Source organism: Magallana gigas, chromosome 3, assembly GCF_963853765.1.
Source record: "Magallana gigas chromosome 3, xbMagGiga1.1, whole genome shotgun sequence".
Taxonomy (NCBI): domain Eukaryota; kingdom Metazoa; phylum Mollusca; class Bivalvia; order Ostreida; family Ostreidae; genus Magallana; species Magallana gigas.
The window spans coordinates 38,422,080-38,441,941 of record NC_088855.1 but is presented as its reverse complement, the minus strand read 5'-3'; the positions used below and the strand labels follow the sequence as shown (position 1 = coordinate 38,441,941).

At 33.0% G+C, this 19,862-nt stretch overlaps 3 protein-coding genes across 5 annotated transcripts in view; 2 read left to right on the top strand and 1 right to left on the bottom strand.

Moving 5' to 3' along the window:
• LOC105334299 (uncharacterized) overlaps positions 1-5,959 on the bottom strand; it is a 31,855-nt gene extending 25,896 nt beyond the window's left edge. The window contains exons 1-7 of one of the 3 annotated variants that reach the window (XM_066079675.1): positions 5,595-5,959; positions 3,735-3,888; positions 3,587-3,624; positions 2,819-2,966; positions 2,105-2,136; positions 1,062-1,170; positions 920-960 (exon numbers count right to left, since the gene is read on the bottom strand). In XM_066079675.1, coding sequence (XP_065935747.1) covers positions 920-960; positions 1,062-1,170; positions 2,105-2,136; positions 2,819-2,966; positions 3,587-3,624; positions 3,735-3,888; positions 5,595-5,946 — 874 coding nt within the window. In that variant the 5' untranslated portion in view covers positions 5,947-5,959. Of the gene's footprint in view, positions 1-919; positions 961-1,061; positions 1,171-2,104; positions 2,137-2,818; positions 2,967-3,586; positions 3,625-3,734; positions 4,292-5,594 lie in introns of those variants that run through there. The other 2 variants (XM_066079674.1, XM_066079676.1) reach the window with 2 other exon arrangements.
• Positions 5,960-6,615: 656 nt separating this feature from the next.
• LOC109619527 (proton channel OtopLc) lies at positions 6,616-9,748 on the top strand. The gene is made up of 2 exons (XM_066079673.1): positions 6,616-6,773; positions 7,731-9,748. Exon 2 carries the CDS (start codon positions 7,736-7,738, stop codon positions 9,344-9,346), a length of 1,611 nt encoding a protein of 536 aa, XP_065935745.1. The 5' UTR covers positions 6,616-6,773; positions 7,731-7,735; the 3' UTR covers positions 9,347-9,748.
• A 2,639-nt stretch (positions 9,749-12,387) lies between these two features.
• On the top strand, positions 12,388-15,546 carry LOC105334305 (uncharacterized). Its single transcript, XM_011437696.4, has 2 exons — positions 12,388-12,538; positions 13,533-15,546. Exons 1-2 carry the CDS (start codon positions 12,520-12,522, stop codon positions 15,146-15,148), a joined length of 1,635 nt encoding a protein of 544 aa, XP_011435998.3. The 5' UTR covers positions 12,388-12,519; the 3' UTR covers positions 15,149-15,546.
• The last annotated feature ends 4,316 nt before the right edge of the window (positions 15,547-19,862 follow it).

Below are 19,862 nucleotides of genomic sequence, written 5' to 3'. Positions count from 1 at the left end.
CATAGAATGAATAATTATCACATCCTACACATTAATTACACATATTAATTCAATGAAAGGACACAACTTTCGAAAATTCATCCCATCAAATATTTTCTCAAATATGCACATTTATACTTTTATTTTAACTACATTCCATTCTCAGAATATGGAATCGGAGTTTTCGGGTAATATGAACATTTACATTTGTACATATTTTGTTCTAAACACATTTCGTGAAATTCTGTAAAACAGTTTCATAGGAGCTGTGCTGATCATAACAAACTGTACATTATACTGTATTCAAAATATGGGCAAAATTCAAAGTTCAGATGGACCGAAATTCTCAAATTAATGATGCAAACGTAATGTCTGGTAATACATAATTAAGTGCACATCTACACAGTGTCCTTAATACATATACCCACAAAGTCTCTTAAGATTCTATGAGGTGTTAAATGGAATTGCGATGACATACTGTTCATTACACTATTCAAAGCATGGCCACAGGACTGATGGACTTGCTGACTGACTGACAGGTCAAAAACAATGCGTCGGGTATATTTAAATTCATTCCTTTTATTTTGATTTGTTAACATTTTTCATATTTTTTTGCACTTCCGTGTTATTTTAACATAGGCAGGTAATGCTATACGAGAAATATTAATTTGTTTTGCAAATCAAATGAGCCGTTTCAACGCCAGATTAATATTTGGTATTTCATTTTTAAATCTAGTATTCAAATATTTATTAGGAAGCGAGAGATATCTGTGGTTCAAAATACGATATAATCAGAACTGTTCTCTCCTGTATGTATGTGCATCTTACATAAATATTCCTTTCATTTGCGATTTAGCCGTGCATTAATACCAACGACAAACAGGTGCGATATTTTGAAACTTTGTAAAGACAACACTTAATTATGCAAATAGACACTTACTGTTTTCTTGATATCCACTTGTAGATGCTGGAACAGAAGTCCTGTTAGAATAATACATTTATAAACATTTTAAACAACCAATTTAAAAACCAATAAATCCTCATTTTATAGATAAATTGCATACCATTATAATACGACTGACCTGTTATTGAATGTTTCTGATTTGACATGATATTCTGTTCCTTCTTTTGTAAAGTAGTTGTTCACATAATTGCTGGTTAACTCATATCCAGGATCGTGTGAAGAAGTAGCTGAAAAGGACAACAAATGAAAAATGTTCCAGAAAAAAATATCTTTGCAATTAACAATTTTTTTCTTGTGACCTTCACATAATAAACAACAATCGGTCAATTGGTATATATCATGGTTTTGTGCCAAATTATCATGGTGAATATAAATTTATCAGCAAAGAAATTGCAGTTCATGTTGAATGTTCACCGAACATTTAGTTTTCTAAATTTCTCTTTCAAAATCACTATCTAATTTTACCGTACTGATGTTTTTTCCATTCGTTGAAAATACAACTTCTTTCGAAATAATGTAGTTAAAGATTTATTTGTTTCGTGTTCTCGTTAGTTGTACTTTCATCTTGGTATAAAAAGATTTAATAGACAGTACGGCGCATCTTATCAAAAAACCGACTTGAAAAAGTTTTTCGATCGGGTTCGGTATTTTTGTACAACTTATAGATATATTTATAAACTTTCAAAAAATTACAATTTTCTCCATGAAATAAATCTAATTATTTCATTAAAATTAATAATTACGTATAACCCATAATTATATATTTACATCGCAACGTGTTACGGGTTTTTAATTAGCCTTCTATACTAATATGAATGCGTATTTACTGTAAACAAAACACATGCAGGGCTCGCAAAGATTCTCCTGTACATGTTTGTTGATAGAAATAGGTCTTTTCGACTTCTCCCACGTAGATATTGTTCAAAGTCTTTAAAATAACCAGAATTATTATTTTGTAAGCATGTATTTTGCGTGTTTACCATAAGAGTTGCTACAACCTATATTTATTTTTGTGAATGAGCCCCTTAGAGGGGTTATTTGATATATTTATGTCAGTTAATATAATTTTAATGCACTGACAATAGGACAATGAGGGGTCCATGAAAACAAAAATTTGGTTGGAATAAATCATCCAATTAAGTTCTGCGTATTGGAACATACCTTTCTCGCCGGTTGGTGTTTGTATAACAGTCCTAGAAAACATAAAGAAAACGTTAAGACATAGGCGGTTTATTTGGTAGAGTTGTAAGAGCTACTACATGTAATTAAAGAGACATGGTGATGCACAAACCCAGCAACTATCAATTTTTTACAAGATTTCCACATATTTTATATATCACATGAAAAGATGAACGTTTGAAAAATTACGGTCTTCCGAAGTAAATAAATCAAATTAAAAAGAGAAAAATAGAATTAAGCGTTGGGCCAACACAGAAATATTGACTTTCCTTCCGCTTCATAGCCACGCAAGCGCATGGAAATGTAAATACTGCAGCGTGGCATACATCATTGACCACAAAATCTCATTGAAATGTATGATGTCTTCAAGACAATATATTTATTAAGATGCATTCTCTATTAATGCATATTTCTTACCACAGACATCGAATAGCTTCAAATTCAAATTCTTTTTCAGTGTGTCAATCCTATTGTAACTATATTTAGACAGAAATCGCAATCACGTGACACTAAACCAATGTCCAAAACAACTCGGTTTGTTTACATGTGCAATTTCCGGATGAGTTTTAATGACCTGTAAATTGATAGGTGATGACTTATGATTCGTGAAACCTTCCGTATGATGATATTTCGAGTAGCTCTTTTTATTTCAGTTGTCATAACCAAAAACTAAGACATAAATATTCTAATACCAACCTGTTATTAGATGCTTCTGGCGGGGGTGTCACAGAAGTACCCGGCCTTTCATCAGTTATAGACGGCTTGTTAAACGTCTGATCACTAGTATATTCAATATTTTCAGCAGCGCTTGATGAATAGGTCGATTGATATTCACTTGCCACGACTGTACAAAGAAAAAGTATAAACTGAAATACTTGTAGGCTTGATCATCTATAACAAACTCCTTTACTGGATTGAGATGATCAACACATTAGCAATCACATCCATTACACTACATCTAATAGTTCAATTTATGATTTTATATGCCAAATTTTATTATTTAGTACAGAAAATTAGTTATTTGCAATTGGCTTTTAAAATATACGTATTCATAAACTTTTAAGGAGAGACAGATTAGTACTCCAGGAAATTCATTTTTCTAAGATGATGAACATGACCATCTATTCTTCCTAAAGGACTGAATAAACCTAAATTTCAGCCCATATCGTTACATGTATCATGCCACAAACCATGCCGATGATTTCAAGTAATACTAAGTAAACGAACTGCAAGATTCAAGAGTATCAGGTTAAACAAATATTAACCGATTATCAAACTATGAATAAATGAATGTTATTAATAAATGTTAACAAATAAAGGTTACAGGAATATCATTAAAAGTATAGAAATTGTAAATGTTAGGTTTGAATCAGAAACACCCTATACCAGGTACCTATATGTTTCTCAAAACACATTTTTTATACTTTTTAAAATTGGGAAATGAAACTGCATTATAAAACTAACCGTTTTCTTGGTACAGACTGGTAGAAGATTGTACTGTTCTAGAAAACAAAAACATTGAAAATAGACTTCGTGCAACTCAACTTAGCACTTGTTGGAATTTTAGAAATTACTATGTTTTAAAACCTTATCACCAACGTATTTAACTAACCTGCTAACAAATATATCTGATGTGTCGGTTGTAATCTCAGTACCTCCTTTAGAAGAGATGGTGTTGTCAAAGACTTCATCACTTGTTGATTTTTCATATTCGGCCGCGTTTGTTGATGCATAAGACTCGATCGTCTGGTTTTCGTTTGCCACATCTGTAGAAAAATCTAATGTATCAGTTGTCGTGACTAGATTTGTCGTTAAACTCTCTCTTTCTATAGAACTTGACTTGACTAAACCAGATATGGCTGCGTGTGTTGTCGGTGTATATGTACAACTTTGTTTGGAGACCGCCATATCCATAGTCAAATTACACACTCTTAAACATTCTTCCAGTGTATAAATAGCAAGATTTGTCGGACAACACAACTTGGCATCTCTAGATTGTTCCCCCATCGGTGTGCAAGGGCTCCATTGCGTCCATCCCAACAACCCACAAGTTGGACTGCAACTTTTTGCATTATGACTTAAAAGTACAAAAGCCAAGCAAACGAAACACGCATAGCTACTAAAAGCTTGCATCAACATCTTCACGCCACAACCCTTCCATTAAGGTTATGTAATAATGCAATTATACTGACTGTGGATGTTTAATACAGACTTAATCAAATAAAAATTTATCTTATGTCGAGTAAATTACAATGAGAAGCGATTGATATGCCCTCAGTTGTGTAGATTATTTTGTTTAAAGGTCCGCCTAATCTGAGGATGAGTTCAGTCGATCTTTTAAAAACCATATCTATTTTGACATTCAAAATAGGACAACTGCTGCAAATGCATAATTATGTAAACTTATTGCTATTATTTTACTGTATTCATAAAAAATATGGGGTAATAACAATAGACGGCTATGGGAATATGCACAAACACAATCAGGTCGGCTAATGATACATTCACTTAATATAAGAATGTATTGATGTGGCTTACGTAAGTGAATGCATCATTAGCCGACCTGATAGAGTATTGCTATGCGCAGCAAGAAGATATTTTCAGTGTCCCGTTTTCATTTTTCATTCATCTTGTACCTTACAAAATAAAGATTCCTTCTCGAGCAATCAAATGAACAGATATCAGCATTTGATTTCTTGTCGTAATTTTGACAGTTGTTTCTTATTATAGAATTATTGAGCTTCGATATAGAATCGCTTTACTTGAAAAATATATTACAGAACATTTGTCTTTCTAGCGTCTTCAAAATTAATTACAAATAACAATTATTTTGTAATTGCAACATTTTTCAATGTATGCCTTGGGGTGGGCGTGGGGGGGGGGGGGCTATCTTTAAAACCAATATATTAACTAAACAAAAGAAAAAAATTAAAGATTCTTCATTAATAAAATATTGCGTGGCATTACGAATCAGGTATTCACAGCTGAAGTTATCAATTTAGAAATGGTATCTTAATTTCTAGCTTCCTGAATTAAATAATAAAAAACCCCTGAATACTTGTATTGAATAACAAACTAAATCGAGTGAGAGGATCCAAACCAAGAATTTATGGACATTTAAGTACATGTATATACGTATTGTTACATGTATAAGGGGGGGGGGGGGTTGTAAATAATTACACAAAATGTACAGTGTATTAGATTTTTCTTATTTGATTTTAGTAAGTTACAATATGATTAAACAATCAAACAACATGTATCGACAAACCACTTTCTGGAGACAGTTAATTAAGAAGTAAATACATGTACCTTATCACTTTACAGTATAATAAGAAAATATTGCTACAACTTTGGGTAAAAAATTTTAGGGTTGAAAAATAAAATTAAAAATTTTAAATAAAAAAATGATATGCTATATTGTACTAACAGTTAAGCCTCTCTGTTGCATCTCTCGTTGATACAAGTAAATTACCTTTGGGACTTGGACTTTCTGTCAACGACTGCTCATTTACCAAATTAGAGCTGGACACGTTTTTTGTTGAAGCCACGAGGTATGCTGTGGGTATATACATGCAACTCCGCTTCACCTCTATCTGTTCTTGGGTCAATTTACATATTCTTTTACACTCCTCCGCTGATTTTGAATTAAGTTGAATCGGACAGCAAATCTTACTTTTGATGGATTGCTCACCTGTCTTAGAACAGGAGCTCCAAGATGTCCAGCCCATTACTTCACAATCTGTGCAACTGTCCGATGTGCCAATTATAAATAGTACAATCACGTAAAAATAAAAAAATGCTGACATTTTGTAGCAACTATCCATCAAACTGAACAAAATGACAAACTTCTATCAGACCCGTGATATAAGAGCAATAGAGATTTGATGATTAGATATTTTTAGAAGGTTTGGGGGGGGGGGGGGCAATTGACATAACTGTTTTACAAAACTCTTTTAAATTTACATTGTTTATCATATCTTAAGTAGAAGAGGCTATGATAAATAATAATTGATCTTTTTGTCCTTAAGAGATAATATCCTTGAAAAATTGTAATTGATAGGCAGATTATCTCTTTGTTGTTTAAGAGTCCTGGGTGGCCGTGGCTATTTTTTGAATGTATTATTCACCTTGAGAAGAGCTCTTTATATAAAGATATTTAGATTTTTTAATATTTAGAAGTTTTCTTTGCTAAATGAAATTTTTTGGCTGTAGAGATTATATCTTAAATTCTTAATAAGGTAGACCCAACCCTTTGGATAATTTCTTATTTAAGACTACATAGCCTTCTTAAAGGGTTGGTTAATTTTGTGTGATCGTGTTCTATATCAAATCAAACTTTGAAGATGTGAAATATATACCAAGCGAAATAACTTCTCCTGAGAGAAGAGTTATCTGCCTTGACTTTGGGTGACCATAAAGGAAATATTTAGATATAGTAATTTCTGATTAAAAAAAACAACCCTGTGTTTTGTTAGCAGAGTGTTTCCGTGTTGAACAATTTCCTTCTGTTATTTCCTTATTGCTTCAAATTCACAGAAATACTAATGTGTTTTCATGTTCTAAAGGAAAAGTTTCAATATACGTTTTATATACTGGATGTTGGGATCTAGGAGACCAAAATAACACAATTGTCTTAACTACACTTACTCAGGTATGTGTCGATTATTCGTTATTTAATTTAACAAAGATAGATGTTGAGACTCCATTAATGGTGCAATTATCACTAATTTGGTTTAAAATGAGTCCAACATAACATAAGGACATCATGATCACTGATGATAATTGTGTTTTATCAGTTGTCAAATTCATTTGCAATTTCTATGCACACATACTGAATTCACAATCGATCGTTTAAAGATTTTGATTATTTTAAGTTCCATGTTACTACAAAATTGAGTAGAATTTAAAAAGGAGTGTTTACTGTATTACCACTATCTGAGCAATGTAAATAGTCTAAATGTTTATATCATTTAAGATTTTAAATGGATGGTTTCTTTAGTATTCTTGTTTAAAGTTAACACTCAAAGTTTGAACTTGTGTGAGGGGTCCTTTACAGAATTTAAAAGATTCTTTAAAACAAAAGCACAATATTAAACTTCTTGTCAAATTATTGGACCAAAAAAATTAAAAAGTAAACATGTACACAGCAATGAATGTTTGCCATCGACATAGCAATTCAGTTTGCAATGTTAAACATTTTGTTTTCTATTTCATATGTTAAACAAGGCCCCAGAATTTAAATTTACATTATATATGGATGCCTTCAATATAAATTCAAAAACTGAAGATTGTCGTTCTTTTCCTTTTTATCTAATGATTTTTACAATATAATGTTATAATGAACTTTGCCTCCATCTCAATAAGGAAACATTTTTTGGACCAAAGGTCATGGTTCCAACTTTGAAATGACAGTAACTTAAATCTGAGGAAAAAATCCAAAATTTGAAGAAATTTGTACTCAAACAGACGGACAGGGGACAGAAAAATATTGTTAAAAAGGAAAATAAATTACAATATGTAATACTATATCTAGTGATAATAGAAATGAAAAAAAAAATGTTTACAAGAACCAATTTGATTGCCAAATTCATGGTTGTTATTTTTACAGGTGATATGCACCCTTACGTTGTGACGTTACTCGATGTCCTCTACACCGTCTTCATCACACCTCTGACGGCTGGAAATGTCATCCAATCGGTCGATAACACCGGAAGCAACACTCGTAAGACCGACGGCAGTTTGTCCTCCATGGTAACCATCGCCTGCCTGACGGCGATCACGTTTGTCGTCATTGGTATCTACGCCAAAAGTGAGGACCCTGGGAAATCGACCATAGCAATCACAACCATGACATTTGTGTTGACTGCCATGGCTTTGTTTGCCATCGTTCTGATTGCAGTTCTTGCCTTTCGCAAAAGACACGAATGGTTCATTGCAGCCGACATCAAGGACGATGCAGCAGAAAAATTCAAAGGGAAGTTTCTATGGCTCTTTAGTCTTGGTATAATCATGAAAAATGCTCTTGAATTAGCTATAAACATTGACTGTTCAAACAAAGAATCAGGTAAAAAATTTGTAACGGCTTTCATGATTGTCCACATCGTTTCAATACTATACTACTGTATTCAAACCGGTTTCATCAGTTACTTCAAGGATTACAGATTTAAGAGCTCTGTGAGAATTAACTATGGTATTCTCATCGTTTTACTTACTAATTTGACATTGTGGTTCACTAGCATCGTTGGTGATAATGAAGACTTAGTATTTAGCAATACAAATACTACTGAAAAGAATGGTATCATAGAAGAAATTATTTGTTTTCACAATTCTTCGATCCAAACACTGCGTATACACACACTCAAGTTTCTTAATCCTTGCGGAATTGAGTACGCCTTACTTGCCACGAGCTTCATGCTGTCACTATGGCCTTCAGTGAAAAAGGAAATCCATGATACACAGGACTCGGTTAATCTGGTCAACATCGAAGAGAGTTGTGACGAATACACTCCTTTGCTTCGACGACGAAGAAATCGTACAACCGACCCAACAGATATTCACGCAGATGATCCAAGGCACCGCAGCCCTATTTCTTTTTTTCTCGCCATTTTATTTGGCCTTATTTTAAACCTTCCAGTGATAATATCCACCGTTTTAACATTTTTTGGAATTGATTCTGAAGGTTTTGGATATTTTCGAGATGCCTCAATGGCGACCTATAAATTGGCAATGTTGATTATGGTTTTCATTCTTTTCTTCCACTTGGCCAAATACGGAAAGTCGAACAATGTTAAAAGAAAACTTTCGTCAACCGAATATATTTTAGTGTTTGCAAACGCTGGAACGATTGCAGTTTGCACATTTGATTTTATTGTAAGTTTAAACAATCACAGATACATTTTGATGTCAGAGAAAATACTTGATATTATTCTGACTTTCTTACAGACCACTCTAATAATGCATTCCACTCGCGTTACCATCAAAAAGACACTGGACAGCTTCATTGCTGCAGAATACGTCTGTTTATTGTTGTCCGTTTGTAACATCGTCCTTTGGGTTGGTGATAGTTTCAACAATATGGAGAATAGTGTCACCTCCTTACAAAACAGCAATAACAGCAAGACCAACAAAGTGATGAAGTATGTCATTTTCCCCATCCTTGTATTCTATCGATTCCATGCCTCCATCGACTTGTTCGGACTCTTCTCCAGAATGCGAAAGAACTGATTTTAAAACTTTGAAACAGATGAATAAAGTAAAAATATAATTTAAGAAAAATGTCATGCGTTGACTGTCTCTTCGGTAAAGTGAAATAAGATGGTCATAAAAGTGGCTACAAATACATAACAAAGAGTAAAGTACAGAGCTGTGTTTGGAAGAAAAACATCAAGTTTTTGATTTACAAAGTATCACAAGATAAGTCAAAATGCTATATGTCATTATCATGATATGCTGTCATAGAAAATGAGGTCAAAACTGATCATGATTGGTTATTTTGAATAAAATTTTAAACATTGCGCTTTACAATATGTATACTTGTATATGTTGCCGTTTGTAAACAATCAAAATTTACACTTCTTCTTTTATCAAGAGTTTACTTACACAATAAAATGTCATTCATGATTCTGTCTTTAATCCTTTATTGACTCCATTATTAACGTAATGATATAGTTGTTCTTATTTGAACACTTTTAAACTAAGTATTCGAATTTTATAATAATTTGAAACAGCTAATTATGTTACTACGATCCATTTTAAGGGTTATTTTTTTGTGTTTCATTTACCTCATAACAAAAAATAGATGTAAGTGTATATTTATTTAAAATCTTAGACGTTGAAAATTGAGATGTAATTGCTTTTGACTAAAAGAATGTCATTGTAAGATTTTAAATAAATTTTTGAATTCATTTTTTAATTTGCCAACTATTGATAATGTTCAATCGATCATAAAACTAAGAAGATATAAAGTGCCGTTTGATGTACGATTGATATTTTTCACGTGGTAATGTACTTCTTTGACTTGGAATGGGAATCCTGGAAGGCCACAATATGGAGAGGTTCCGTGTCTCCTTTACACTACATCAGAGTTAAACTATTAACAATAGACAAAACATTTTTTTCTCACATGTAAAAAGTAAAGGAGGATGTCAAAAATGGGGCTCCAGTTTTCAAACTTCATATTTATTGTAAAAAAAATTGGCAAAATGTCAAAATCGAATGATAAGGCCAAAATATAGTGTCATTAATGAAATAGTTTGGAAGAATGATAATGGCTTTGAAAGTTTAAAAACACTTCCTGTTAAAGCGGAACATTTTATTGGTTTACCTTAAATGCAAAACAAGGTTTTCAAGGACTGTATAATGTATAATGACGATAAAGGATACAACTCTTCGTAATGTAATCAAATTCGTGTTTTTAACAAAACTTATCTACATCAAGCATAGGGGTTGCATATATTAGCGTCAAACACATGTTTATAACCGTGTTCACTAAGTACATGTATACGAAACATAGCATGAATACAATAAACTTCTTTCTACATGTAGCCCTGAATACAATAAACTTCTTTCCACATGTAGCCCTCTCTTATTCTAAAATAATATAAAAAGGAATAATCTCCGTATAATTAGAAAGATTATTATTCCAGATTAAGGTAGCATAGGTACCATACATGTAACACAGTAAGCAGCGACCTATTTTTTTTTTATTAATTACAAATTATTTTGCGAGTTCATTAGAATGGGATTGGGTTTAAATTTCGCGGGTATCTTTTATGCACGAATTAACATCCCCTATAAATTATGATATATATTCTTTATGCATTACTAATCGTATCAAAGTTGTTAGATTACATCCAAATAACCCATAGTAAACACAGAAAAAAATGCACGAAAATTGTTTCCCTTGAATTTATAAAATTCCGCTAATGGATGCTGCTAGCGAATGAAATTATAGATTAGAGAATTATATCTCAAAACTAAAGGAATGAAACTGGAACAAATGGACCGTATCGCTTACCCGGGTAACAAAATACATAGCTCTAAACAAATCAGCAACTCTGTGGTATCAAACTATCTTGTCAATTTAGCAAAATAGATCTTGTTTAAAAGATCTTCAAAGAACTATATATGATATTAGTCAAATTTGGCCCCCATAATTCGCTATTTTTGAAGTGATTCAGACACATTAATTTGTTCTGTTATTTCATAAAATAGTTGACATAAATATGTTTTTCGCCTATTTATTTGATTTATATGCACTCACTGGCAGTAAATGACGTCAGAAGTGACGCTATTTTTATGATTCAATCAAAATTAGTGAACAAAATGACATTTTTCTCATCTTTTTTCAAATGGGAAATATAGAGTGACTCTTTGAACAAGGACGAACTTTTAGCAGTCGCTCAATGTTTCCTTTAAGAAAAACTGCTTCAAAACAAGCAATTTTATGCTAAAAATGCGAAAATGGCGGGAAAAGGTAATCTTTATGATGTCATTTTTTTTAAATTGGGGGTATTGAAATCAAAATCAAAATTTAAAAGAAAACTTCAGATGTACAGTGTATATATGTACAAATTAAACAGAGAATTACAGTAAAATGACGATGTTCATTTAAGGGGGCCATTTTAGGCTCAAACCATATATAGTCCTTTTTCTCCACATATTAACATTAACCCATTCTGACCTTTGAGTTACGAAGGATTTTGAATAAAATATCTTTCTATATTTATTTTTATGTTAAAGTTTACCCACCACCACCCCTCCCCCTATTGTTGTCACATCCTACCCAGAAATCATGTAAACGATCCTGAATCAGTCTACATCTGGTTAGGAATACTTTCACCCAAGTTTCAGGTTTCTGGCGAAATGTTTTTTTAAATGTCAACCAATTTAAATCATTTCTCCTTAAAAGAGTGGCGCGTTTCATTTAAACAAACTGGAATCATCTTTACATAAGGATGCTTGGTGCCACTTTTGCTTGAAATTGTGTAATGTGAAAAGTTTAATGACGGACGTAATGACAAAAATGTACAGGATAGCTCACTTGATCGGGCGAAAAAGACTACTGCACATGAACTTGGATATTTTCCTGTTTAATACATGTACATCTAGAGAAAAAAATATCCAAAGGTTCGTTTGAATTATATCATCTTGAAATACCTCTCTTGATACTTAATTACAGGATACGCTTGCAAGCATCATCCATAACGTGGTTTCACAAATGTGTGATACAATTATCATATTGTTTCCGTGTTTAAACACTTCCTTGCAGGAATCATTCCTTTTATTTTCCTCTTCATAACAAATTGATCGATGAATGAGGTTACGACACCTCTTTTGAAATCTCTATCAAGATATCTATACCTAAAGGAGTGACCTTGAAGATATTGAATATAGTGATGCTCGACAAATATATAGGTTAGTAGCATTGAATACACTTAACGAATGCAGATGCTGTGATTTATATACTTTTTAACAGCACCGAATTAAGTTAAGCCCTAGCAGTCACGTATCTTCTTGACTAGAAAGTAACAATATGGAACTCATTTGAATGTGTCAACTTTGCATTGTTGACGTTTTTATGTCCACATATTTATTCATTTATTTATTATACCCCACGCAACAAGTTTGTGTTTTTGACCCGTCAGGCAGTCCGTAAATCCTTTTTTTTTTAGTCAGCGCAACTCCTCTTGAACCATAGCACAAAATTTCGAAAATTTTAGAAGAAATGAAAGACAATATGTTCATTTAATTCCGTTTCCATTAATTTTCTGGAAATTTAAAGTTGGCCATTTTTGAACTCAAAAAAGTTTTGGCCATTTATTGAATATAATAGTGAACAGTACATCAGTGCAACTCCACTTAAACAGTTGTACAGAATTTCGTGAAGAATGTAAATACCATTTTAAGACTCAATGTGTATATATGCCTAATTTTTTATATTGGTTTCATAATAATTATTTTTATTTTTCAATTTTGGTCATTCTAAAATTAAAAAATATTAGTACTGAAACAATTCGTTGGCACAACTCTTCTTAAATTTTTGAAAGGAATTCCATGATACTTTGTAGGTGTTAAGGTCACAATATTAACACAAATTTAAATTTCTTTACGTTTCCGCAAAAATTCATTTTGCCCTTTTGAACAGAATAGATGTGCATACTTGTATTTGCAGGAAGTTTTGATGTGATGATTTTAATAGAATATGTTGTGTATTGAATGCGTACCCTTCAATTCTTATGCTGTTGATTAAACTTGTTTTAGTTGAAATTTAAATACGATATATTAACATGTCAAGTTCAATTTTAAATGAACCCCCCCCCCCATTTAACATTAATTAACTGGACAACTGTTATAGGAAAAAATATTTAAAAAATCGTTTTATATATAATTTTGTTGCTGTAATTTATAGGTAACATGCACCCCTACGTCGTGACGTTACTGGATGTCCTCTACACCGTCTTCATCACACCTCTAACGGCTGGAAATGTCATCCAATCAGACGAAAACAACGGAAGAAACACTAGTAAGACCGACGGCAGTTTGTCCTCCATGGTAACCATCGCCTGCCTGACGGCGATCACGTTTGTCGTCATAGGTATCTACGCCAAAAGTGAGGACCCTGGAAAATCGACCATAGCAATCACAACCATGACATTTGTGTTGACTGCCATGGCTTTGTTTGCCATCGTTCTGATTGCAGTTCTTGCCTTTCGCAAAAGACACGAATGGTTCATTGCAGCCGAAATCAAGGACGATGCAGCAGAAAAATTCAAAGGGAAGTTTCTATGGCTCTTTAGTCTTGGTATAATTATGAAAAACGCCCTTTCATTAGCCATAAACATTGACTGTTTTAACAAAGAAGCTGGGAAAAACGTTGTAACGGCCTTCATGGTTGGCCATATTGTTTCTATATTATACTTTTGCATTCAAACCGGTTTCATCAGTTATTTCAAAGACTATAGATTTAGGAGCTCGGTGCGAATTAATTATGGTATTCTTATTGTATTACTGGCCAATTTGACATTGTGGTTCACTAGCATCGTCCTAAATGAAGACTCAGTATCCAATACCAATGTTACCGATGCTTATGGTATCACAGGGGAAATGATATGTTTTCACAACTCTTCAATTTACAACTTACGTCATCAGAGCCTGAAAGTTTTAAACCCGTGTCAAATAGAGTACGCCTTACTTGCCACGAGCTTCATGATGTCACTATGGCCTTCAGTGAAAAAGGAAATCCATGATACACAGGACTCGGTTAATCTGGTCAACATCGAAGAGAGTTGTGACGAATACACTCCTTTGCTTCGACGACGAAGAAATCGTACAACCGACCCAACAGAAATTCGCGCGGATGAGCCAGGGCACCGCAGCCCTATTCCTTTTTTTCTCGCCATTTTATTTGGCCTTATTTTAAACCTTCCAGTGGTAATATCCACAGTTTTAGGGTGTTTAAATTACAATTCCGAAGGTTTTGGATATTTTCGAGATGCCTCAATGGCGACCTATAAATTGGCAATGTTGATTATGGTTTTCATTCTTTTCTTCCATTTGGCTAAATACGGAAAGTCGACCAATGTTAAAAGAAAACTTTCGTCAACCGAATATATTTTAGTGTTTGCAAACGCTGGAACGATCGCAGTTTGCACATTCGAATTTATCATGAGTTTAAACCATCACAGATACATTTTGATGTCAGAGAAAATGCTTGATATTATTTTGACTTTCTTACAGACCACTCTGATAATGCATTCCACTCGCGTTACGATTAAAAAGACACTGGACAGCTTCATTGCTGCAGAATACGTCTGTTTATTGTTGTCCATTTGTAACATCGTCCTTTGGGTTGGTGATAGTTTCAACAATATGGAGAATAGTGTCACCCGCTTAGATGCACAAGACAGCAATAACAGCAAGACCAACAAAGTGATGAAGTATGTCATTTTCCCCATCCTCGTGTTCTATCGATTCCATGCCTCCATCGACTTGTTTGGACTCTTCTCCAGAATGCGAAAGAACTGATTTACAACAAAATATATATATTATGCATAGCGTTTATTTACCTTTTCTCCTTTTCGACTTAAGAAACCTTCTTTGTGTATATACGCCAATATAAAAAAAAGTGTAGTGTTGTATGGTTCAATTCTATTAATAGTCCGAAGACAAAAAACATGTGTTAGTCAGTAGATGATTTTTAAGATATATAATGTTGTGCTGTTTGCATTAAGGCGTCTTTGATAAGTGAAAAAAACGTATATATGTCATGTTTTGACTTCCACTCAACAAAAGAGGTACAGCTACTATTATCAATATTTTAAGTTGCTAATGGACGTCAATATATTATGTATTTCATTATATCAAGTTCTGTAACAACTGAATTAAGACACTTACACACATTAAATAAAATATAATATTAATACAACATATTGCTTGATTTGTCAATGCGGCTTTCAGAATGTGTTTCAATTGAATGTATCATATCACCAGGTTTGGTAACGTGGTAAGCAATAAAATTAACAATACGTTATTTAGAGTTTCAACAATTAAAACAATATTAATTTCCCACTGAAACGTTTTTTAAAATATTTCTTTAGATATATTTTAACAATTTCGATGTAAGGTAGTTAATAATGTAGTATTCATCGTTGAAATTATAAATGGGTACCAATTAATAATTAGGTACGTTGTTTATAAATACTATGAGACTAACTCTTGCAAGGAATATCAGCATGATCCTTAATTAACATGATTTAATATCATAATTTTATATTTTTCATGGTCAGAGAAATGGTAATGTTAATAATAGTGACATATACGTTTCTGTTGTTCTGGAAATCAATATTAAATCAAACGTAAAAACCTAAGTGCAAATCAAAAACGAGATTTTATGCAAATTAAATCAGTATTTACGTCCTCTTCAAATCAATTGAAAGTTTACTTTTGTACATGTGTTATGTATTTTATGGCGTTTTAATATAAAATTTTCCTTACATTTTATTATTCATTCAGAGGTGTACCCTAAGCAAATGGTTTGAATAATACCGCCAGAAATGGTCACGTGATACTATTTTGTAATAATTTGTTTGTAACACTAGTTGTGATACTAATTTGTAAATGAAGATTCAGGACTGCAAGAAAACTACAGTTATTTATCGAATCCGATGAAAAATTACAAGAAAATGTCAAACAGCATCCGAATAATTATAAAAGCGTTTGAAAGCTTAACATACTTTAATTAAAGTGATATTTCTTCTGCTTATACGCAGTCGTATAAAAAAGTCACACACACCAAGTTAAAATATCTAGAAAATATATCAATAATTGAAGCGTTAGAATTTTTTTTATTTCAAATGGTTTATCCAAAACAGGTTAAAAAATTATGTTAAAGTATGTTTCGTATATCTGCACTTCAAGTTCATTAGAATATTACATTTTTACCAAGATACAACTTCACCAATAATAAGGAAATAAATAATAATTATTTTTCTAAAATAGATATCCTGAAATAAAATAATGATAGCTTAAATCATGTACGGTTGTATCCTTAATCATCATTAATATAAAGTGATTTCAAATTATTACTCTGAGAGCAAAATAAAACTGTAATTAATTAAATGCCTGAATATTTTGATTTAGAAATACTTCCTGCTAATACGGAACAATTCTTTTAACACTCTAATTTAAAGGTCGCTAAACATTGTTCATGAGTTTAGCACAGCACACGCTTTCAATGATAATAAAAATGGCGGTTCACGATCAAAACATTGTACACACAATCGAATGAGCAATATTTGTTTCGTCGACTTAACCTGAGGGGATTGATTACAAGTATTAACAGTGGGCGGAGGCTTCACAAACGTGAGTAGTAGTAAACGTTTTCACGGTTTTTCATATGACTTTTAATTCAGGCAGTTAAAGGACAAATAAGCCACTCTCTGGTTGTCTTGTGATAAAGAAATCTACGTAAATTGAATGTAAACATAACATTTCGAGCATAAAAAACATCAAATTACTGTGTTCAAACTAAGGTCAAATATGCCGTCAAGTGTTCAAGGGGATTTTTTTAACGTAAACTTGCAGCAGATTTGTCCAATTATTTTCAAAACTTATAAACTAGTTAGTAAAATTGAATTAGAAGTTACTTTTTATCTTAAAAAAAAAATTATCGCCTTGAAATTGCCTTACATTTCTTTATATTTTTCTTTTGCAGAGCGTTATAGAATTCTGAATCCATATTATACAACACATTAAGACAATGTTTGATTTTAACGCAGTCCAAGTTTCTTCAAAATGTTTAGTAAACGTGATAATATTTATTACCTAAAATAGTCTATTTATGACTCTAAAACGGAAGTGTATTATAAAGAATCGTTATTATAACACTAACTTGATTCGCAGGGTTTAACCACGTCTTGTTGCCAGGAGCGGATATTTGATATAATTACAAAACGCTTTGTGTCTCGTTAAATCTGCTTCTCCTCTATCATCTCGACATGTTTAGGATGTATGGATAAAATTACTGTTAAAGAAGATTTTTAATATATCATATTTATACATTACAGAAAATGGACGTCGTTAAACGATTTGGTAAGGCTGTATACAGGTCAACGATCAAAATACCCCTGACCGCCGGATATCCGGTAAGGAACGGAAGTCCAGACGAGGCTAATGGAAGTTTGGCATCTGTCGTCACTATCGTTTTTGTCACTGCTATGACATTTGCTACCATTGGCATATTTGGCTCCAAACAAAATCATGAGCCGTTAGCCAATAAACATATTTGGATTATGATGGTTTCGATGGTATTTGCAGCTCTTGCTTCAGTGGTATTTATATCTGTTTTGGCGTACAAAAATAGAACCACTTGGTTCAAACCGTCGGAGTTGAAACGAATAGCAATTTACACAAACATTAAAGTAGCATTCCTATGGCTCTTTGGATTTGCTTGCATTTTGTACGAATCTTTCAACGCTTCCATGGATTTGAGCTGTTGGGCGAACACAGAGACAGATGATATAAAACGCCAGACAATGTCGGAACTTTTCAGCCATTTTCTGCAAATACTGTGCGTTTGCTTTCAGTTAAGTTTCATTACGTACTTTCGTTACTACAAGTTTGAACCTTCTTTGTGCATCAACTATGGTATTTTAATTATTCTTCTTGCAAATCTAAGTCAGTGGTTTGAATCTCTAGTTAAAGAAATTAACACAAATCCCCCAGAAAACATAACTATCTCAATGGGAAACAGCTGTTTTGTCACATCAGCCCTCTACAATCTCACTGAACAACTGGAGCCTTACGTAGGTCCAGCCCGAGTCGAATTTTTCCTTTTGTCCACTGGGTTTATTATAAGCATGTGGCCTTCAATACAAGAGGACGAGGTCACTGAAACGGTACGAATCGATTTGGGAGAGACTTACGACGAACACAGTGTGCTATTACCAAACTCTTTATCTAGATCTGCGCCTGCGCGCACGTACAATACAACAAATACAGCAGAATCGCATCCACATATCTCGGGTTATCAGATCCACCCCGTGTCCCATTTCTGCTCCATCATAGTCGGCATGGTGCTGAACGTGACCCTAGTTATTGGAAACATTGTCTTCGTGTTTATGTCTAGTCATCAGGCAGGTGGCACTGGTTTACGTGATACGTGGTTTTTAGTCTCGCTTGCATTTAAATTGTGTATGGTGATAATGATATACATGATTTACTATTACATTACATGGTCTGACCTACCGTTTAATATTCAATCGAAAAAACTTTCATCAGGTCAATATCTTCTGGTGTTTGCAACATCGGGAACGGTTGCTTTGTGTACCATTGGAATCATTGTTGGAATTCAAGTTACTCCTGAAATGTATGGTTACATTTTTATCACCGAGAACTGCATTGACATAATTGGGACGTATCTTCAATCAGTTTTAATCATCCATGCCGAAAAATTGGTCGTTAATGTCAGTGGAGGAACATTTTTCGCTGTTGAAAGACTATGCCTGCTTCTCTCAGTATGCAATTGGTCACTTTGGTTCAACCAGAGCTTTATAGACGTCCATTATGTCGCTAAATTCGGGTCTCATCATAACGAGATCATCGAAGAAGGGACTTTACTGAACATTGTGAAAATACTGTCACCTGTTTTGATTTTTTATCGTTTTCATGTTTTCCTAGAATGGTACAACTTGCACCGAAAATTCAGTGAATAATTCTTTGATTGCATAATCATTGCATTGATTTTAATATTAATTGTTTGTAAAGGTGACTTGGTGGTCAACAATTTATTCATCAGAATTGACTTAAACTTTGTAATATGATAAAATTATATATTTGGCCAATATTAACTTCAACAATAAAAATTTAAATATTTAATCTAGCTTTTAAAAGATTTGTGCAATTTCCTTCTCTCTTTATACAGAGATCTTCATCTAAAGGAGGTAAACACAGTCTAACAATGGTCACGACCATCAAACCCTCTTTAAATTTAATTTCTATTGCAGGTAAGGTGAAGTTTGTTGTAACAGTTCTATATCCTTTACTAGAGAATTGAAATGTTGTATAGGATCAAATTTTCAGGGTTTCTAGATCACTGCTTATCCTTGAGGTTACATCTATTACCTCAAAAGAACATTTGGACCTTCTTCGAAATAACTCTGCAGTGTTGTGTGCGGGTTTATATTTCGGATTACTTGTTATTCTATTGTAAATGATATGTATAATACGTGTACATGCACCT